Here is a 21,282-nt window from a genome sequence, read left to right on the forward strand (position 1 = left end):
CGGGTTTCTCAAGGCCCCCAGCCCCATCCCTAAACCGCTAGGCCTTCTAGTCCTTCCACCACAAGCAAACCCCGAGGCACCTCTTGGTATCCCAGCCCCGCCCAGGCGGAACCTTGGGGAGCCAGACTCCCGAGCAGATTGCGGCAGAGGGGGCGGGGCCGGGCGAGACGGTGGGGCGGGGCATCTGGGGAGGGGGTGGCTCTGTGAGGTCGCGCCCTTGCCCCTGCGCCGCGGTTGCCAGGCAGCGCAGTGGGCGTCACCGTTGCCAAGCGAAGGCTTAGCGCTAACAAAGCGGGTCCCGCCTCACCTCTCCAGAGCCTAGAGGCCGAGGCCGGTGCCGCCCTTCCCCGCCCAGATTCCGCTGCTTTCCGCCCGCCCAAGGTGCGGGGCGCTTGATCTCTGCCCACACCTCCCGCCTGAGGGCAGGCGCGAGGTGTCGCCCGGTGCCGGATAGCCCGTTTGGGAACGAATCTCAGGTAGCCACCCTGAGGGGAATTGGAGGGAGGGGAGCACCCTTAGCGCCCCGACGGCTGCTCGGGTCTGAGGGAAGAGCCTTGTCTGATGGCCCACCTAGATTCTGACCCCTCTTGTCTACAGAGCAAGAGGAGAGAAATGAGATCTTTAAGAAAACATAAATATGGGTGATTGTTGCCCTCCGCCTAAGCTATATGCATATTTTGTAGCTAGGACTACCATTTTATAATTTCTTTCATAGAGGGCCGTGATTTGGAAACAGAACAGAATCTGGGATCAGAGCCCCCCACTGACTAAAATACCAATGGGGGGAATATGCCATGAGGACTAACAGGCATGACTACTGCTTTGTAAACTGCTATCAGTCCTTCATTTTCCTCCTACATATTGAGTACTGAGTGTATTCAAGGCACCAGGTTGGGCAAGGGAGATCTATAGTGAGTAGAAAATGACCATCCCTACCTTCACGTTTACAGTCTATTGGGGGAGGCAGATGTTAATCATAAAAATCACACAAACAATGTAAAATTAGAGCTAAGTGCTGTCAAGGAGAGGTGAGTAAGTGATGTCTGAGAGGGTGCAGTGGAACTGATAGGTCAGGGAAAGCTGATTCAAGACCTGAAAAACCTGTGAAAAGGTGAAGAAGTATCCAGGCAAGGGTAACCGTGAGTCCAAAATGCATCTTCTATTCTAAACCCCAACAAGAACATACAGTTGCCTGGTTCTAGTTTCCAGGAACTGTTTGAAGAAAATACCTCTGAGATTCTGGTGTCTGGAGTCTTTCATTCAGGTAACTGCAGGCTTCCATTTATATAACTGGAGCCCTGTTTAGCCCACACCAATAAAACCAAATGAGAAATTCCAGAAGCAAATCCATAATTATATTTCATATTTGATAAGTCCTATATTCTTTAGCACTCAGCACAGACGCGTTGACCTGTCATTCCACAGTGGGAAGGATGTAGGTGTCACAGAAGAGGAAATACGTTGAATTTTAAGAGTTGGAGGGGGGCTGATATTGATAGATAAATTGAGGAAAGCCCACCATACTAAGAACTTCGAAAATGGAAAAGAACTTCGCAAAGCTTTGGAATCATGGAATGTTAAGATAGAATGGACATTTCCCCTACTTCTTTTATCAGATGTGAACAAATGGTCTGAAACGAAACATTGGTCTTTGGTGTCACTCCAACCTATAAGAGTCTATGATTCTAAGTCTCTGTGGTTCAAAGGTGCATGGAAATCCCGAGTCCCATGGAGACATGGGAGGAGAATCTGACCTGTCCCTCCTTCAGGGTCCTACTGTTTCTACTGTTAGGGTTAGGGTTATCATCAAAGGTGACCAGTCATCAAAGCTTGAAAAGTGGGGAGTCACTCTAAACTCTTGTCTCTTCTCATCCATCTCCACCATTGATTACCAAGTCCTGTAGCTCCTGCCTGTCCTATCCTCCCCCATTGCAATGGCTTTTCATGGCAGGGATGCTCCCCAGAGTTGCTGCCAAAAGTGCTGCCATATTTTCCTAACCAGGCTGCGGGCGTGAAGCTTCACTCCACTCCCTTGAGCCCATCTCCACAGCTTTCAATTGATGTGTGTTTCAGAATCCAGCAAAGAGAAAGAAATCATACAACTATTTAACAAAGGAAGTTCAATATAACAAATTTTTAACTATCATGGGTTGGGGTAATGGAAGATTGGTTAGCAAGTCATAAAGAATTACAGGAATTACAGACAGAAGAGGCAATCAGTACCCTTGAAATAGACCATCCAAGAAAGAGATGACCTCCCAAGAGCCTGTTGCAGAGGGTATAGCTCAGATCATTGGATGGCAGAGAAACTGCTGAGGGGCCAGGCAGCCAGAAATCCACTGTCTGGGATGCCCAGGAAGCCATTCATGAAAAGATGAATGTACAGTGGCTATACTCTGCTGCAAAGCTTCCCAGGAGAGGTGCCAGGAAAAGCAGCTAGCCACCGGGCACTGCTGACTCCTGTACACTGCAGCCATGGAACACTTAGGAGATCCCATACTGCAGATGCAGGATCCCAGCACTGGGGAAATTGCACCCTCCTGGAGCCCAGTAGGAAGAGCCTGTGAAAGGGACAGAAGCCCCTTCCTCCTCCAGTATCCCTCCAGTGCCCTCTACTGACAAAGCTTAACATTATGCCAGCTGGCAAAGGAGAACTGTTGTTGAAAGAACCTAGTTCTATTTCTGGTGAGGAGACAATGGAGAGTGAATTTGGAGCAGGGAGTCAGTCAATCAATTGATAACTGGAGCATTAAGATGACACCAAAATCTGATGTGTGAATCTACTGCTTAAATCCTCTAGTGACTCCCTATCACCTTAATATAAAGTTCAAAAGCTTTACTCTAGCATACCAGGCCTTTTATATTCTGGTCTTGAGCTCTGTTTCCAGCCTTAGGTCCAACAATTCCCCTTTTATCCATTCTAGCCCTCCATCATTACTCACTGTTCCCTGAACTCTCCATGCTCTGATACCTCCACACCTTTGTCTAAGTAGCCCTAGCCACAAAGAATTCACTTTTTGCTCTCATCAGGAAACAGATTGCTTACTGAGGACCTACTTTGTACCTGGCACAGTTCTAGGGGCTGGGAATACAGCAGTGAGCAAACGAAGCTTCCCCAAGTCTTTTTTCAAATATCATCACTATTTAGGAAGTATTTTCTGACCGCTTTCTCCTACCTCTAGATGAGTTTGATGCCTCATCTAGGAGTTTCTGTTCTCCTATATCTAGTGCAGACGTCTTGACACTTATCATGTCCTATTTGGATCACTGATTTTCCTGTCAGTCTCTTCCACTGGCCTGTGAGCTCTCTGAGGGCAGGAAGTATGACTCATTTATTTCTGTACCCCAGTATTCAGTGCTATTCCTGACACTAAGGTTTTTGTTGGATTGATTGTTTGCCCAGGATCACATAAGTAGTCCAAGATAGGCCCAGGACTATCTGGTCTTCTGTCTCATAGTCAAGTGTTTCTAGAGTAGGCTAATGTTTCTAGACTAAGAAGTACAGCATCTCTGCATTTTGGGTTGGAAAAGCCAAGGGCAGTGTTGAGTACCATCAGGAATGATAGTGGAAACAGGAGAGAAACATAGCCCTGAATTTTTGTTGAAACTTATGATGCCTTCACCCTCAGAGTCCTTGTAGACTTAGAGTCCCTGGACCATAGGAATGTTCTGATGAAATCAAAAGCAGGGAGGTCAAGTAAAATGATGAAATGAAGTGATGGATATTCTGACCCTTCACACTGAAGAAATGAAGACTTATGCTTATGAGAGATGAGGTTAAGGTGGCCCCAGGTTTGTATGCCAGGTCCCAAGACCAGGGGGACATGTTGCACACTTAGGGAGCACAGGTAACAGAGCAATCTGTAAATGGTATCCTTGGGCTTATGGACCATGATATGAACATGGAGGAAATCTTTGAAATATGAACATGACTAAATTAATACACACCAAAAGAGGTAACGGCTTGCTTGCTAAATGATAAAATATGTGGAACTCATAACTTTCAAGAGGTGGTACTAGCATGATATATAAGCAGTTTGGAGAAAAATGCTAACCACAGAGCCAAAAACTACTTCTCCAAAAAGGAACAAGGTCAGATAGGACTGCTCTTAGCAAGATTGTTGTTGGCATCCACATGCTGGGTTGGCTTGATCCAGGGGTTGGCCCAGGGTAGAAAAAGATCCAGACTTCTGTGAAATGAAGTTGGAGAGGCAAGCTAATATGAATAAAACAAATTTTGGAGAGCTTGAAAGTCAGGGCATCATTTTGATGAGAAAAGAAATGAAGATCCACTAAAGGTTTTAGAGAGTGATATGATAATATGAGTGGTTAAGATATTTTATCTGGGAAAACGAAACCTCAATTTCCTGGCATTGAGAAATGATTCCAATATTAGATCTACCTACCCATAGGTTGCTGTGAGGATTAAATGAGATAAGGAATGTGCATGGATCTTGAAGCCTCTCTTGATGCTGATCACCCTTCCATTCTTAACAAATGTATGGAATATGGTTCAAGAGATAATGCTCATTTTTAGGACAAAAACATTAGGACACACTCTGATTTTGTTTTACTCCAAGTTACCAAAAGTGGACTTTTCATGATTCAAATGGAAATATCCAGGATATTTCAGTGATTGATGGAAAGAGTATGACATAATATATGAAACTAGGGTTGTCCTAGAGAAAATCCATGATGTATAATTGCCTCATTCCAAGAGAGGCAGCATGGCCTTTAGAGTGTGGAAAGAGCAGTGAAGTGGACCTGAATTCTTGATTTAGTGCCAACAGAAATTGTTAGCTTGTGTCAATCACGTCAGTTCTCTCATTTGTAAATTGAAGATATTGAACTATAGCCTAAGTCAAATTAAGTCCCTTCTTTTTTTGGAAAAGATGTTCCTTTTTATCTTCCAGATAGATTTTTTTTTTTAAGTCTACCAGGACTAAAAGGAATGAAAGAAAAGAATGAATCAAAAATGGCCTTGATCAGAGTTCCCACTTGTGGTTCAGGGGGTGAAGAACTCACTAGTCCCTTAGTGAGGATTTGGGTTCCATCCCTGGCCTCACTCTGGGTTAAGGATCTGGCATTGCTGCGAGCTGAGGGTAGGTTGCAGATGTGTCTTGTATCTGACGTTGCTGTGGCTGTGGCTGTGGCCGGCAGCTATAGCTCTGATTCAACTTCTAGCCTGGGAACTTCCATATGCTGCAAGTTTGGCCCTAAAAAGAAAAAAAAAAAAAAAAAAAAAAAAAAAAAAAAAGTGGCCATGATCTATCAGACCAATGTAATTGAGAAAGTACAAGAAGTTTGTTTTGGATGTTTTATGGGAAAGGAGACCTCTACAGTAGGTAGCTGGTGGATGTGACTGTGCCATGGTTGAGAGTTTAGGATTGGAGACTTGCAAGCTATTGCATAGACTCTGGTTAAAGTCACAAAACGAAAAACAAATAAAACCCCTCTACTTTCAGCCTGAATATAGTAGGGTTGCAGCAGCTCAAGCCTCCCACTGCAACAAATTAAAAACTCTAGAAAAATTATTTGTAAAAATATTGTCAATATATCAGAGAGCTCTAGAGGCAATGAGCTCTAGATTAAAATTCCAGGAGGGTGCCAAGTCCTTCCATGGTGAACTGATGGTCACAGTGATTTTCTTCCCTGGGGAGATTTGCCAGCTTTGGATGTAGACTCGGGGTTGTGCTTGGCCTTGAAAAGAGATTTTACTGAGGCGGGGGGCGGAGGGGGGAAGAAGCCAGCAAGACTTGGTAGTCAAACACCACTGGTATGACAGATTAGAAATTTGAGGCCCCCCAAACACACTTTAGTTTTTACACAATATCTGACATACAATTAAAAAATATTGGACATGCATAGAAGCAGGAAAATGTGTCTAGTAATCAAGAGAAAAAAATAGATATCAAGGAGAAAGTCCACAGGCAGATTCAGCTACTGGAGTTATCAGATACTGAGTCTAAAATAACTCGGATAATATGTTCAGGAAAATCAAGAAAATGATGCATAAATGAATGAAAATGCAGAATATCAACACAGAAGTTTATACATTAAAAACACTAGATATTCTAGAGCTCAAAATAATACATCTTGGAGTTTCCAGTATGGCACAGCAGGTTGAGGATCTGGCATTGTCTCTGCGGTGACATAGTTTCGATTCTTGGCCCAGCTCAGTGGGTTAAGGATCTGGTGTTGCTGCAACTGTGGCATAGGTCATAGATAGGATCAGATAGTATCCCTGGCCCAGGAACTCCTGTATGGCCTGGGTGTGGCCAAATGATAAAAATAATAATGATATCTCAAATAAAGAATTCATTGAATGGACTTAACAGAAGCCTGGATGGCAGAAGACATAGCTAGTGAACTCAAAGGTCTATAGAAAATATCCAAACCGAATCGCAGCTGGAAAAAACAGTGTATGGTTTAAGATAGATGTAATTAGAGTTCCCGAAGGTAAGGAGAAAGAGTCTCAGGAGGTAATGGTACAGCCAGTATTTGGAAAGGTAATACTCAAGAATTTTTCAAAACTGGTTAAGATATCAACTCACATGTCCAAGAAGCTCAGCAGACTCCATCCGGGAACACACAGGCAAATCAATCAAACTACTAAAGATCAAAGATAAAGAGAAAATCATAAAAACAGCCAGAGCAGAAAAGGCGCATTACCTCCAAAGGAGCAAACAAAGATATCTGGCTTAATTTTAACAAACGACAGAGACCAAAAGACAATGGGATTACATACTTAAAAGTGCTGAAAGTAAAACCTGCTCACCTAGAAATTCTGTACTCAGTGAATATGTCCTTTAAAAAAAGGAAGACAATTAATAGACAAAATATTCGGAATATATTTTTAAGCTGTTTATAAAAGACACACTTTGAACAAAAGGACACCAAAAAAATTGAAGGTAAAATTTTGGGAAAATGTATAATCTTGAAAAATTGTGGACTTTTTTTTTTTTTTTGTCTTTTTGGGGCCACACCCGCTGCATATGGAGGTTCCCAGGCTAGGGGTCTAATTGGAACTGCTGCTGCTGGCCTACGCCAGAGCCATAGAAACCCCAGATTGAAACCGCATCTGCAACCTACACCACAGCTCACGGCAACGCAGGATCCTTAACCCACTGAGCAAGTCCAGGGATTGAACCCAAAATCTCATGGTTCCTAGTCGGATTTGTTTCTGCTGCTCCACGATGGGAACTCCAAAGTTGAGTTTAAGACAAATAAAACAGTGAGGCATTGCATAATGATAAAAGTTTCCAATCAAGAGGAAAAAATTTGGGGAGTTCCCTTTGTGGCACAGTGGAAACGAATCAGACTAGAATTCATGAGGTTGCTGGTTTGATCCCTAGCCTCACTCAGTGGATCAGGGATCCAGCATTGCTGTGAGCTGTGGTGTAGGCCAGTGGCTGTAGCTCTGATTTGACCCCTAGCCTGGGAACTTCCATGTGCTGTGGGTGCAGCCCTAAAAAGCAAAAAAGAAAAAATTTTAAAGCCTTCTTATTTATGCACGTAATAACAGAGACTGAAAATTTATCAAGAAAAAATTGACAGAACTAAAAGAATAGACAAAACCATCTCATAGGTGGAGATTTTAAACACTTCTCTCATTTATTGATAGAATAAGGAGACAAAAAAGTAAATAAGGATATAGAAGATTTGAACTACATGGTTAAACTTCTTGATATATATAGAACATTACACCCAACAACTGCAGAGTAAACATTCCTTTCTGGTAAACGTGGAATATTTACCAAGATTCTTAAAAACAAACAATTTGTTGGAAAAAAAAAAAAAGCATGGATTAGAAAATACAAGCATTCAAGGGTTGAGCCTCAGGCAATACTTCTAAAAAGGGATGTTAGAGATAAAGGTGACAGAAATGAACAAGGAACAGCACAGAGTTGGGGCAAGCAAGACTCTATTATCTGATGCAGCAAGGTGTTTCATCAGAGAGATCAATTTCTCAAATGCAACACAGAAGCCAAGAAGAATAAGTGTTGTGAGGGAAATCACTAGACTGAGATTTCAAGGGGACTTTGGTGACATTTACATCTGTTTCAGGACAATCATCAGGATGGAAGCTTCCTAAGAGGTTAAAGGAGGAGGAATCACGTCAAGAGGCATGAGAGTCAGACTTGCGCGCACTTGGGAAGTTTGACAGTGAAAAAGAGAATTAGACCATTGGGAAAGACAGTAAAAACAACCTCCCCCGCCAACAAAAAGTCCAGACATTGCCGATGTGATGGAAGAGACGGTGACAGGGAGGTGGAAAAGTTGTAACTTTCTAGAGAATGTAGAGGATCAAATGCCGATTCCTCAGTCTTGGACAAGTTAAGAACTAAGAGTTCAAGCAGTAAAGAATGTGAACTCAAAGTCATAGACTGGGGTGGCAGAGGACGGCAGTGTGAATTCAGTCTGACACCCTTGATCTCATTCAGGTAGGGAAATTACTTTACCTGCTGAGAATGAGGACAATAGTTGAGTGGGATGCAGGCTTGAGGGGAGTCATTCACTGGAGATTAAATAAGAAATAGAAACGTGTTCTTGGGGGATAGCGAAGATCAGTGGAGAAGCTGGCATGAAGGAGCTAGAGAGTGGAGGAGTGATACAAGGCTGGAGGGTGCCACACTGGATGATATTGCAAAGACTACTTTTGTGATATTATCGTTTTATAAAATTCAGGTAGAGCAAGACTGAAAGAACAGCCAGTTGTTGGTTAGATTAGCCTAAATTGGTATCAGCCTACTTTTCTGGCTCTTTCAAATTTACTCACCTTCTCTCAATCTTAGAATCACATGACCCATCTTAAAATGTGTTCATGCTTTGGTGCTTTAGTGGTGTCAGAAATCTTAAGGACCCCTTCCCTCTATCAACCTCAGAAAGCAACAACTCTCATGAGGGAATCCCAACTCCTATTCATAAACTAACACAGTCATACAGCCTTATCTCACTGCCTCAGTAAGGGAGTTGCTGCCAGTGGTAGATGTTGCTATTTCTTTCCCTTGGCTCCTCCTTTCTTTATAAAGTAGCAGATGTGTTTGAGTCTTATTGACATTCTGGGAATTCTATTTCTCTGCAATCAAAAAAAGTTTATACACACTACTATGTATAAACTAGATAACCAACAAGGACCCACTGTGAAGCACAGGGAACTCTGCTCAATATTCTGTAATAACCTATATGGAAAAAGAATCTGAAAAAGAATGGATATATGGATATGTATAACCAAATCACTTTGCTCTATAACTGAAACTAACACAACATTGGAAAGCAGTTATATTCCAATGACAAGGCCTGCTTGTCAACCCAGGTCCCCAAGTCAGCGGTGCCGCAGAAATAAGAAGACACGGAAAGAGAGGGGGGATCATGGGGCTACAGCCTTCCAGAAGCAATAGCAACCCTCTGAGCCAACTCATGGTTTTTATTTACTATTTTCTACTTCCTTGTACGTGCAGGAGATACATCGGTATTTTACTTCGAACTTACTGAAAGCAAGATATGCTAGGACAGTCATTCCTAAGCACATAAAGTAATCATAAATGTTTCAGCCCTCCAAGACCATAATTATTTGTTTGCTTCAAGCTATCTATGGCCTCTCCCATAAATCCCCCAAGGCTCCAGTCCTGAGAATGTCAGAGCTGATGGTTTTCCATCAGCAACATCAGTGCTTCAGCAATCTTGTTTTCAAGATGCCATTTTTTGATGTTGTTCTCATTCGTTTTGCCTCAAGGGTCATGGGAGATAGACTGTATAGACTGACCTTCTATACCCACTCTATGGCACCAGTCTTTTCTTTCCATTCTTCGTCATGTTGCATATTCATGCTGCCAACATCTCCCTCTTTTTTAAATTTTTATGATTCTTGTTTATTAATCATATTAGCAAGTGCTGTAGTGGCTAATTGCTGTTGTTGTCCATTGATTTTTGTCATGATTCATCTCCAGACTGTACAGAAACAAAAAAACAGACATATGAATATGAACATAAAGCCTCCCATAGTACCGCCAATGGTCTTTAAGTGAGGAATGGGATTTAGTTGCAATAAACCATCAGCTGCAGTCTCCAGAAGGTTAGATCCTTGAAGTAAATGCAACTTCTGAGAGAAAGTTTCCATAATCTCTTTTTTTTAATTATTAATATCAATTGATAAGTTCCCTTGATTTAATAAATGTTGTTTTACTTTATCTCAATTAAAGGATGATTCCTTATACCGGTGAGGAGTCACACAAAATGAAGTAATATTCCATTCACATTTAAGTCTTACTTGTTTTTGCAAACTATTCACTTGATCTCCCAACAAAATTACCACCTGCTGTAAATCTGCCATTATAGCCACAAATAACATAGTAGCATTTAAAGGGTAATGCTGGAGTTCCCGTTGCGGCGCAGTGGTTAATGAATCCGACTAGGAACCATGAGGTTGCGAGTTTGATCCCTGTCCTTGCTCAGTGGGTTAAGGATCCAGTGTTGCCGTGAGCTTTGGTGTAGGTTGCAGAGGTGGCTTGGATCCCGTGTTGCTGTGGCTCTGGCGTAGGCGGATAGCTACAGCTCCAATTAGACCCCTAGCCTGGGAACCTCCATATGCCGTGGAAGCGGCCGCAGAAAAGGCAAGAAGACTAAATAAATAAATAAAGGGTAATGCTGATCTTACACCAGTTTTTCCCCTTCTATAGTGAGCTTTTTTATTTGCCCCCATGTGGTATTTTACTATTATTCATTCGAGGCAATGGTGTTGACTTTTTTCTCCTGTGACGAATGAATTGTCATTCGTTTCAGGGCATGTAGTGGAGGCTCCCCGGGTGGATCTAGACTCTTCCAATTTCTTTTCTTTCCTTTCTTTGCTATTTCTTCTGGTAACCCAGTGATGTTGTCCATTCTCTGTAAGGATAAGAGCAAAACCTTGTCCTTTTTTACTCTGTATCCTTCAAGCCATTCTCCCTTTTCATTTTTCCAAAATACAGGGGTGTAATCATCAATATCAGCAGAGGGATTATATCTAACCTGCTGTCTTGTAAGTGATTCAAAATGATGCATTATAGCCGGTTTATCATTAAATCCTCTTATATCTAAAAAATTTAAGGTGAATAATGCTTGAGCTAGAATTTCCCTGGGCATAAGGCCTACATTCCCCCCCCTTTTTTAAATAGTATTTTTTAGCATTTTATGAGCTCTTTCTATAATGACTTGACCCTGAGGATTATAAGGTATCCCAGTGACATGTCTAATATCCCAGTCCTGAAATAATTTATTTAAAGCAAAACTGGTATATGCAGGACCATTATCTGTTTTTATTGTTAACGGAGTACACATATAGGAAAAGGCCTGCAATAAATGTGCTTTAACATCTTTAACTGCTTCTCCTGCAGGGGAGTAGGCAAAACTGACATTTGAGTAAGTATCTATTGATACATGTACATATCCCATTCTGCCAAAGTGAGGAACATGCGTAACATCCATCTGCCAAATATCATTTGATTGGATTCCTCGTAGATTAAGAGTGTCAACATGAGTAATGAGGGTGTGTTAGAGTCCATTCAGGACAGGCAGCAACAACGTCTCTAGCTTGCTGGCGAGAAATATCAAATTTTTGCATCAGTCCCTTAGTATTGATATGAGTTAGTTGGTGATATTCATACAGAGAAGAGTACATAATTAATTTATCAATCTGTGCATTTCCTTGCGCAATAGGTCCTGGCAACAGGGAATGGGACCGTACATGTGAAATGTAAAAAGGAAAATTTCTACGTTGAATAATTTGTCGTAATATGTGAAACAAAACAAAAATGGGTTTAAGAGTGTTTTCAGGTAATGCCATGGTCTCAATATTCCTTGTTACTTTTACGGAATATAATGAATCAGAAATAATATTAAGGGGTGAATTCACATCCTGCAGAACATTAATAATAGCGTCCAGCTCAGCCTGCTGTACTGACTGATGTGATGAGACCCATATCTTCATAGTAGGTCCTGTATATCCTGCCTTGAACTCTTTATTGGCATCAGTAAAGTAAACTGGGGCATTAGCAATAGGGCTTTGCTTTGTATTAACAGGTATTATCCATTCATGTTTACTAAAAAATTGTATTATTGGATTTTTAGGATAATGTATGTGTATTTTACCAACATACTCAGCTGAGGCAATCTGTCAATCCATACTTTCTACAAAAAGTTGTTGTATTTGGCTGTTGTTCAAAGGAACTATAATTTCTGAAGGGTCATATCCAGAAATTTGTTTACGATGAGTTCTGCCTTTAGATAGTGTTTGAGAAACAAGCGTTAAGATAAGCGGTCATGGTTTTCTTAGGTGTATGGGTTAGATATTGCCATTCTAATGGACCCTTATCTTGCTACAAGACGGCAGTAGGAGAATTTTTCTTTGGTAATATTATTAAAGAAACTGGTTTTTCTGGACTAATTCTAACAAACAATGTGTCTTTTGTGTAAGGGCTCATTAACAAGTTGTAGTTATTCCTTAGCTAGTTCAGTTAATTCTCTAGGGCAATTTAAATCAGGATCCCCATTCAAAGTTTGAAATAAATGCATCAATTGATAGGTATACCAAGTGAAGGATGCAGTGAATTAATATATCCTAATAATTCCTGAAAATCATGTAAGGTTTTTAAGTGTTCTATTCATATCTGAATTTTTTTGTGGTTTTATAATTTCTCTTTCCATTAAATAACTCAAATAAGTATAAGGAACATCATACTGAGGTTTATATCTGGTGCTATCTTAAACCCATATGATATTAATTCCTCTTCTGCCCTCAAAAAATTTTTATGCAATATTTCTTTGTCAGGTGTGCCAATAAAATATCGTCCATATAATGAACAATATAAGCCTCAGGAAACTGTTTTCAAATACTGTGTAAAGGCCTTGCAACACAGTTTTGACGCAATGTAAGACTATTCATCATCCCTTGGGGCAAAACTTTCCAAACATATCTCTTGACAGGTTCTTTATTATTAATAGAAGGAATTGTAAAGGCAAATCATGTAATATCATCAGGATGAAATGGAATAGTATAGAAACAATCTTTTAAATCCATAATAATAATAGGCCATGATTCAGGAATCATGGCGGGTGATGGCAATCCAGGTTGTAATGCACCCATAGGTTCCATAATAGCACTTATTTTTCTAAGGTCTATCAACATTCACCATTTACCATTTTTCTTTTTAATAATGAAAACCAGAGAATTCCAAGGGCTAGTTGTTTCTTCTATATGTCCAAGTTCATATTGTTCTTTGACTAATTCCTGAAGAGCCAACAATTTTACTTTAGAGAGAGGCCACTGTTCGGTCCAAATAAGGTCATCAGTTTTCCAAAAAAAAATTTTTTTTTTGTCTTTTCTAGGGTCGCTCTCACAGCATATGGAGGTTCCCAGGCTAGGGGTCTAACCGGAGCTGTAGCCGCCAGCCCATGCTACAGCCACAGCAACACAGGATCCAAGCCGTTTCTGCAACCTACACCACAGCTCATGGCAATGCCGGGTCCTTACCCACTGAGCGAGGCCAGGGATCGAACCAGCAACCTCATGGTTCCTAGTCAGATTTGTTAACCACTGCACCATGACGAGAACTCCAGTTTTTCAAAAATTTTTAATGAAATTTTCAAATTCTTACAGTCACCCTCACTGAGAAAGTTTGCCTCACAGAGGGGTCTTAGCAAATGTTAAAATGGTATTTTTAAAATTTTCTCCAATTGATAGAAACTCCTTTCTCACTATTAATCAGGATTTGAATAATTTGATTTCTTCTTTAATCAAAATTCTTGTGATAAGGTGAATAGATTTCTGATGCACTTGAACACTTTCATATCATGTATTTCCAAATAATGTGATCCCCTAAAAGATGTTTTGCTACTGGTCTTTAGGGATGAAGTTAGATTATTAAACTCCTCACTGAACCACTTCTTCTTCCTCTTCTTGTCTTTTTAGGGCTACACCTGTGGCATATGGAGTTTCCCAGGCTAGGGGTTGAATCAGAGCTGCAGCTGCCAGCCTATGCCACAGCCACAGCAACACTACATCTAAACTGAGTCTGTGACCCTACACCACAGCTCACGGCAATGCCAGATCCTTAACCCACTGAGCAAGGCCAGGGATCGATCCTGCATCATCGGGGATACTGGTCAGGTTCGTTACTGCTGAGCCACAATGGGAACTCCCTCACTGAACTACTTCTAATCTCACATTATGTTTGAATCTCTGAGCATTCATTGGTATACTTATTATATTTTCACACCTTCACTGTGATTTTGATTAAATTCATTCTGGTGTTTGAAAATGTCAAGTAAGACAATTTTCTGAAGGTAATAAACTCTCCTCAACAACTCTACAATAAGGATCATTGACATTTTTCAATTCCTCTTTTAGCTCCTAACCTCCAGGAAAAAAAAAAGCTTTTCCTGTAGTTGGTAACTGAGTAGGAAACAGCTGACTGCTTCTTCACATAAAGCTGAAAACAGACAAAACCATAGCAGCCTGGATTTTACTAGTAACATCCTTTCATATGGAATTCACATGTGTAGGCAAATGTACAGACAAGAGCTTTATGTGAACAATGTCTTACATCTCAGGTGTTCAGGAGAATAGATATAATGTAGAGCCTTTCCACCTTCCTGTCATCACAGCTTTCCACCAGTACCAAAACCAACAATTGTGCTTGCATAATCCAGAAAATATTGTTTGTTTTAAAGTATATTTTTTTTTAAAGGGAGTTCCCATTTGTGGCTCAGTGGGTTAAGAACCCGACATAGTGTCCATAAGGATGTAGATTTAATGCCTGGCCCTGATCAGCGGGTTAAGGATCTGGCATTGCCATGAGCTGTGGTGTAGATTGCAGATGCAGCTTGGATTTGGCATTACTCTGGCTGTGGGGTAGGCCAGCAGCTACAGCTCCAATTCATCCCCTAGCCTGGGAACTTCCATATCCCACAGGCACACTCATAAAAAAGAAAAAAATAACAATAAAACAAAGTATCAGGTGTTTGTTTAGGTACTTTCTGGCAATCAATATTCTTCTAAATCTTCTCCAGGGATTCTAACTAGTGCTGTTAACTGACCACTGTAACCACCATCTGTAGATTCATCACCCTTCAAACAAGCATCTTAATTGGTCTTGTGACGAGAGTTATCAATGCATCTTCTAATAGTAATATTCAATTTTTATATTTCCTTTGCTTCATTTGGTCTCAAACATGCTCATTTCCCAGGCAGGTTGGTAAAATGAGTGATTCTGTAATTGTGGGAGATATTTTGGCCTTAGTTCTTAATTTTATGACCTTTTGCTTAACTTCTTGAACCCAATCTGATATAAACTACCATTGTAGTTGTAAATACTGTTGTAAACAACTTCATAAAACAGTGGTTTTCAAAGCGGTTTAAAGGATGTCTGAGGATCCTTGAGATTTTACGGGGCAGGAAACTATGAAGTTAAAACTATTTTTAGGGGTTCCCAGCATGGCTCAGTGGAAATGAATCCACCTAGTATCCATGAGGATTCAGGTTTGATCCCTGGCCTTGCTCAGTGGTTTAAGGATCTGCTGTTGCTGTGAGCTGCGGTGTAGGTTGCAGTCACTTCTCAGATCCCATGTTGCTGTGGCTGTGGCATAGGCCGGCAGCTGCAGCTCTGATTCGACCCCTAGCCTGGGAACCTCCATATGCTGCAGCTGGGGCCCTAAAAAGACAAAAAAAAAAAAAAAAAAAAAAAAAAAAGATTTTGTTTCTAAAAACAGTAGTTATAGTTTTTTATAAAAAATATATTAATGTTAATATGTAAAGCAATTGTTTTATTTTAAAATACTTTAAAATTTCCAAAATGATAAATATCACAAGATATAACCACATTAACATAAGCTCTTTAGGGTGGGTTCTCAATAACTTTTAGGAATTAAGGGTGCCGAGAGCAAAAATTTTAAGGATTAATCTCTTAAGAGACTATCCATATAATATAGATATTTTCTGTCTCTAGCATAATTTACATGGCACCATTTTTTTCATTTGATTACTTTTTCCATGCAAAGATATTTGGACGGATATTTAGGTAAAGAAAAAAACTATCAGGGCAAACAAATCCAATTTGAAACAATCCTCATTTTATTGCCAAGTGACTTAAATTTACATTTTTGACTACTATATATGTCTGTGAATCTCTAAAAAGTATTAGACTATAATTAGATATTAATATTTAATTTTATATTACATTTGATAGTAGGAAAATAAATGATATATTTAAAATATTTAAGGAGAGACTATATGCCCTTTTTACTATAATCAGATTTCAGGGAAAATAGGTGGTCCATTTTCTTAAGAATCTCTTTTTTTCCTTTTAGGGCCACACCTGTGGCATATGGAAGTTCCCAGACTAGGGGCTGAATTGGAGCTACAGCTGAGGCCTACACCACAGCTTGTAGCAACGCTAGATCCTTAACCCACTGAATGAGGCCAGGGATCAAACCCGCATCCTCACGGACACTATGTCAGGTTCTTAATCTGCTGAGCCAAAATGGGAACTCCAAGAATAATTTTACATGAATTACAAAACTTGAAAAGCATTCATTAAGGAGAAATTTCAGAAATATTACCATTACTTTAACAATTAAGATGCTAAATTTTCCACAAAATATAAATATTATTTATACTCAGGTATAATTAATATTTTGAAAAAGATTTTTATACTATATTAAAGGCCTATAGTCCCTTGGCTGAACCGATTATTTTCCACTATTATTTGCTTTTAGAATCAAGCATTTTAAAATTTCTATAAACAATGTCATTACAAAATTCCATTAAGAATCAGATTTTGAATATTTTACAAAATATTCAAGAATAAATAAATATATAAATCAAGTCACAATTTTAAAAAATGAACAAAATCAATTATGTTTTATTGCAGACAAGTGATGATGGTGATGAAAAAATATGCCTTCTTTTTGGGAAGAAAACAATTTTTAAAATAATAGTAAGTTAAAGGAAGAACTAAGTATTTGAAATGCATATAGATAAAAGATTGTCACTGACAAATACGTTGGGACTAAAACAATAATCAGACTTACAGAGATGGTTTTAAAATGGTGGTTAAAGGGGGAAATTCCATGCAAGCATCTCTGTTGGCAGGTGCTCTGCATAAAACCTTAAGCACAAAAACAATAATTACTGAAATCTGGAAGTTTACTGACTGAGTGAAATAGTATCCAAATATAATTTCAACTGTTATAAATTTGTGAATGGTTGTAAAATGGTTGCATATTTTGGATCACTATGAAACGTTTACAACCATCCATCGCTCATGGCACACCTGTCACCCATTCTGCCATGACCACTTGTGGGAAGCTCAGCTTTGGAGATCTATAAAAGGCAGAATAGGATGAAATGGTAAAATGCATACTACAAAAAAAAAAAAAAAAGGCAGTACTCAAGTTTTGTAGGAAGGCTTAAGGCATAGTAGGGACACAAGATGAACCTTGAGGGTGCACAGGATTTTAACAGCTGGCAGGGAAGATGGAGGGCACCTCAAGTAAGCCAGCCAGAATTCGCAACACACTGAAAGAGAAAAGCAGGATGGAGTACTGCTAACAGTGGATGAGAAAGTGTTAAGCCTTGAATATATAATTTCTTGGAAAGTGGCCAGAGTGGACTATGCGTTAGAAGTTCGGCAAATACGGAGTTCCCGTCATGGCTCAGTGATAACAACTATCCATGAGGATGCAGGTTCGATCCCTGGCCTTGAACAGTGAGCTGCAGTGTATATTGCAGACGCAGCTCAGATCCCACGTTGCCGTGGCTGTGGTGTAGGCCAGCAGCTACAGCTCCAAAATGACCCCTAGCCTGGGAACCTCCATATGCCATAGATGTGGCCCTTAAAAAGAAGATGTTTGGTAAATACTAGCAAAAATTTATAGTGTACAATTGTATGTATAAAGCATGGACAACCTTGAAAGTCAGGATATGGTTATCATTTTGTGATCAGGGCTCTCTGACCTATTGACATTAGCATAGAAGTCATATCTGGACACACCAGCCAGAATAGACCAGAGAATAATCTCAGATAGGGTTACCCGGTAAGATGCTGCACAACAGGTGATTAGAGGCTGAACCAGAGTAAAAGGAGTGGAAGTAGAGAGGATGGGATGAGTTGGAGACACATTCCAAAGGAAATACCAAGGAGACCTAATGACATTCAGCAGATTAAACAGGGATTTGAGGCCAAATTACTGGGGAAAATGGTGGCATCGTGTTCAGAAACAAATCTGGAGAGGGAACTTAGCTGGGAGACGGAGAATGAGTTTTAGTGGAGATGTCCTGGAGGCAGTGGGAAGCGTGAAATGGAGCACAGGTCAGAGGTGAGGGATGGATAAACAGGTAAAATCAACACCGTTTGGTCGTAGCTGGAGCCATGAGAGGATGTGAGCTGTCTGAGAATGGCAGAGGGCAGGACTGAGCTTTGGGAAGATAACTAAGTCTTGCTTAGCAGGAGGAAGGGGAAGGAGTAGATATGGAGATGGAGGCAGAGTGCTGAGGAAACTAGGAAAACAAGCATCGTGTCTGCCATCAAAAAAACCAAAAATATAAACCCCTGAATTCCCGCTGTGGTGCAGCAGGTTAAAGATCCAGTGTTGTCTCAGCTGAGGCAAGAGGTGGATTCCTGGACCAGCACACAGGGTCAAGGATCCATCAAGAAGGAAAGGTGAGTCGTAGTTAACAGGCCATCTCCTGCCTCAGACTGTGTGTATTCAAATCCTGCCTGTCACTTATTAGTTAGGCATCATTTCAAAGCTTTTACCCTCTTTCTTAGTTTCATCTTCTGTAAAATGGTCATAATATAATCTACATCATAGGGATATTTTGTGGATTAAGTGAAAAAATGTATACAGAATACTTAGCACAGTGTCTGGCACAGATAAGGAGTTCATAGATGTAATTGACAATTTTAAGGTGCCAATGGAATGGTGAGGACAGATAAAGTTGCAAAAGGTTAAAAAAGGACCACTTCGCTATGTTTCCCCCATCCCTCTGTTCTTGCTTTCTTTTGGATCAGTCAACTTGTTTTGTGTTGTTACTGTTTTTAATTCCTTTTCTCCTGTCTATTGGTTTGGTTGTTATATCACTTTTATAGTAATTACCCTTGATATTTTGCTATCCATATTTGACTTTTTACAGTCTAAAATTTATATCCTTTATACTCTTCTTCCTCTAAATAAAAGAACATAAATTAAAAGATAATGGAGTACCACCAACCTGAGATCACTTTAATTTCTTGTCTTGGGGTTTCTCAGGTGATATAAATTTAAAACTTAGACCTAGCTTGTGGCTGCAGATTCATGGGAAATTATTCCTCCCCCAAGAAGAAGCTGCTTCCCCCTGCCAGGGGGCAGATATTTTCGGTCCCACCCTTTGACACTGAGTGTGAGAACCTTGGAGGGTTTCAAGTGGAGAGGAGTGAGAGTCCTTCCTTTCATCTGTTTACTTTTTCACTCCTTGCCTGGCCATTTATCTCAAAGTGTCAAGTTCCTGGCATCTACTCTTGCCCCCATGTCAGCCCTCATTTCTTCATTTGTGTTCCACTCTGGTTTCTGCTTTCCTCACTTATTTGGCACATGAGGCTTTCTCTCACTTTCTTCCAATTTCGGCAAGGCAATTTGAAAGGTGTGTTTGCTGAAATTTGCTTAGATGTGTGTTTGGAAGAGATGGGGCTTTTCAGAATATCGAGTTTCTCTATGGAAAGCAAAGTCCTTTGATCTGTGGTTTATTTGTGCATAGTGTTGTATACCATCTATTTTCATGTTTTGTTTCAATTTGTCCTGGAACTTTTCGAGTGACATATATGAGTTTTCTCTTTTACAATTAAAGTGGATGAGTACATGCAAATGTAAACAGAGATGTTTATGGCTTTTTAATGATGATTTTTTAGTTGGAAATGTGTAACCTAATGTCAAATAATAGAGGATTCACCAAGTAAAATTTGCCATGACTATTATCGGTCCAAAAAGAGTTGTGTGATATGGAAGATGATCATGATATGATGCTAAGTGAATAAGCTGTTTTGCATGATCCCATTTTTATTTATACAAATATGTGTTTACATTGAAAAAATTCTGGAAGGAGACATTCTATATTTCAAGGTGATATCATTAGGAGAATTTTTGCTTCTTATTGATCTCTACTTTTCTAATGAACAAGTAGTATTGTGTGTGTTTTTATGTGAATGACAAAATTAATAACAACAAAGAGCAGGGATGAATAAAACACTTTCTAACCTTGGAGTTGTGTAACAATACATCTGTCTTGTGGGGTAGTGAACTCCCCAATATTGAGCGAGCATGTTATAGTCTGGGTGACTTCCTGTCCAGGATTCCTGCCATTTTATGATTCAAAAGTTCCCATTTTTGTGTCTCTTCCCCCCCTCCCGCCCCCCACCATAGGTCAACCAATCAATGCCTCAGACCGACAAGCAAATATGCATCCCTCCGGAGCTGCCGGAATTGCTGAAGCAATTCACCAAAGCCGCCATTCGGACCCAGCCGCAGGATCTCATCCAGTGGGCTGCAGAGTATGTACTCCTTTCTCACCTCCAGCCCCTGGTTCCCTTTGGAGGTGGAGGAGGGAAGGTCTTGGAAAACTGGAAGGAGGTTGTCATGGCTGCAGCCTGGGAGTCGGGCTTTATTAGCACAATCTTCACGCTGTGCAGCTCTCGCATGGCTCTGGTGCTGTAAAATCCCTACACAAAATACAGCAAACAGGGCGACGGTGGATGCCCTCCCCTCAAATGAACCAGACTGATCAGAAGGACGCCAGGGGAATAGGCAATGTGTCCTAGAGCAGTCAGCAAGAGTTAGATTACCAAATCACATCACACACGCACATTCCATCGTGTCCCTGCACCCCTACTCCCATCCCCTGTCCCAGTGGAAAAGATTCAGAATCCCTCGGACCTAGCGTGCCTTTCCCTGGTGTAAACCAGGGCCTCATTCTCAGGTCTCACCACTAGGTGGTAGCAGTACGCCTTGGGGAGCCATGCGACGAGCGGAGGGGCAGATTGTGTGGGATCTGTTCAAGCCGGTTCATTCCTGGGTTTTCTCCTTTAATGAGACACCTTCCTCTGATGTTGTTAAAACTCATTCTTTCCCACAGCCAGAGATACCTTGTATCTTATCTTCGGGGAAATTGTTATTTTCTTGAGTGTTCAAACTAATTTGTTCCTTCAACATAAGGACGTCCACACAGTACATGTTGCACTCTGGAAAAAGGAGGCAATTGATGGGGGCTGGCGGACC

At 40.6% G+C, this 21,282-nt stretch overlaps 1 protein-coding gene across 3 annotated transcripts in view; it reads left to right on the forward strand.

Annotated features, from left to right (window-relative positions):
- ROPN1 (rhophilin associated tail protein 1) overlaps positions 266-21,282 on the forward strand; it is a 32,543-nt gene continuing 11,526 nt past the window's right edge. Inside the window, exons 1-2 of one of the 3 annotated variants that reach the window (XM_021068368.1) lie at positions 266-476; positions 20,428-20,558. In XM_021068368.1, the coding sequence (XP_020924027.1) occupies positions 20,443-20,558 (116 nt within the window). In that variant the 5' untranslated portion in view covers positions 266-476; positions 20,428-20,442. 3 annotated transcript variants of the gene reach the window in all.

The sequence above is a fragment of the Sus scrofa genome, chromosome 13 (genome assembly GCF_000003025.6).
Source record: "Sus scrofa isolate TJ Tabasco breed Duroc chromosome 13, Sscrofa11.1, whole genome shotgun sequence".
NCBI lineage: Eukaryota > Metazoa > Chordata > Mammalia > Artiodactyla > Suidae > Sus > Sus scrofa.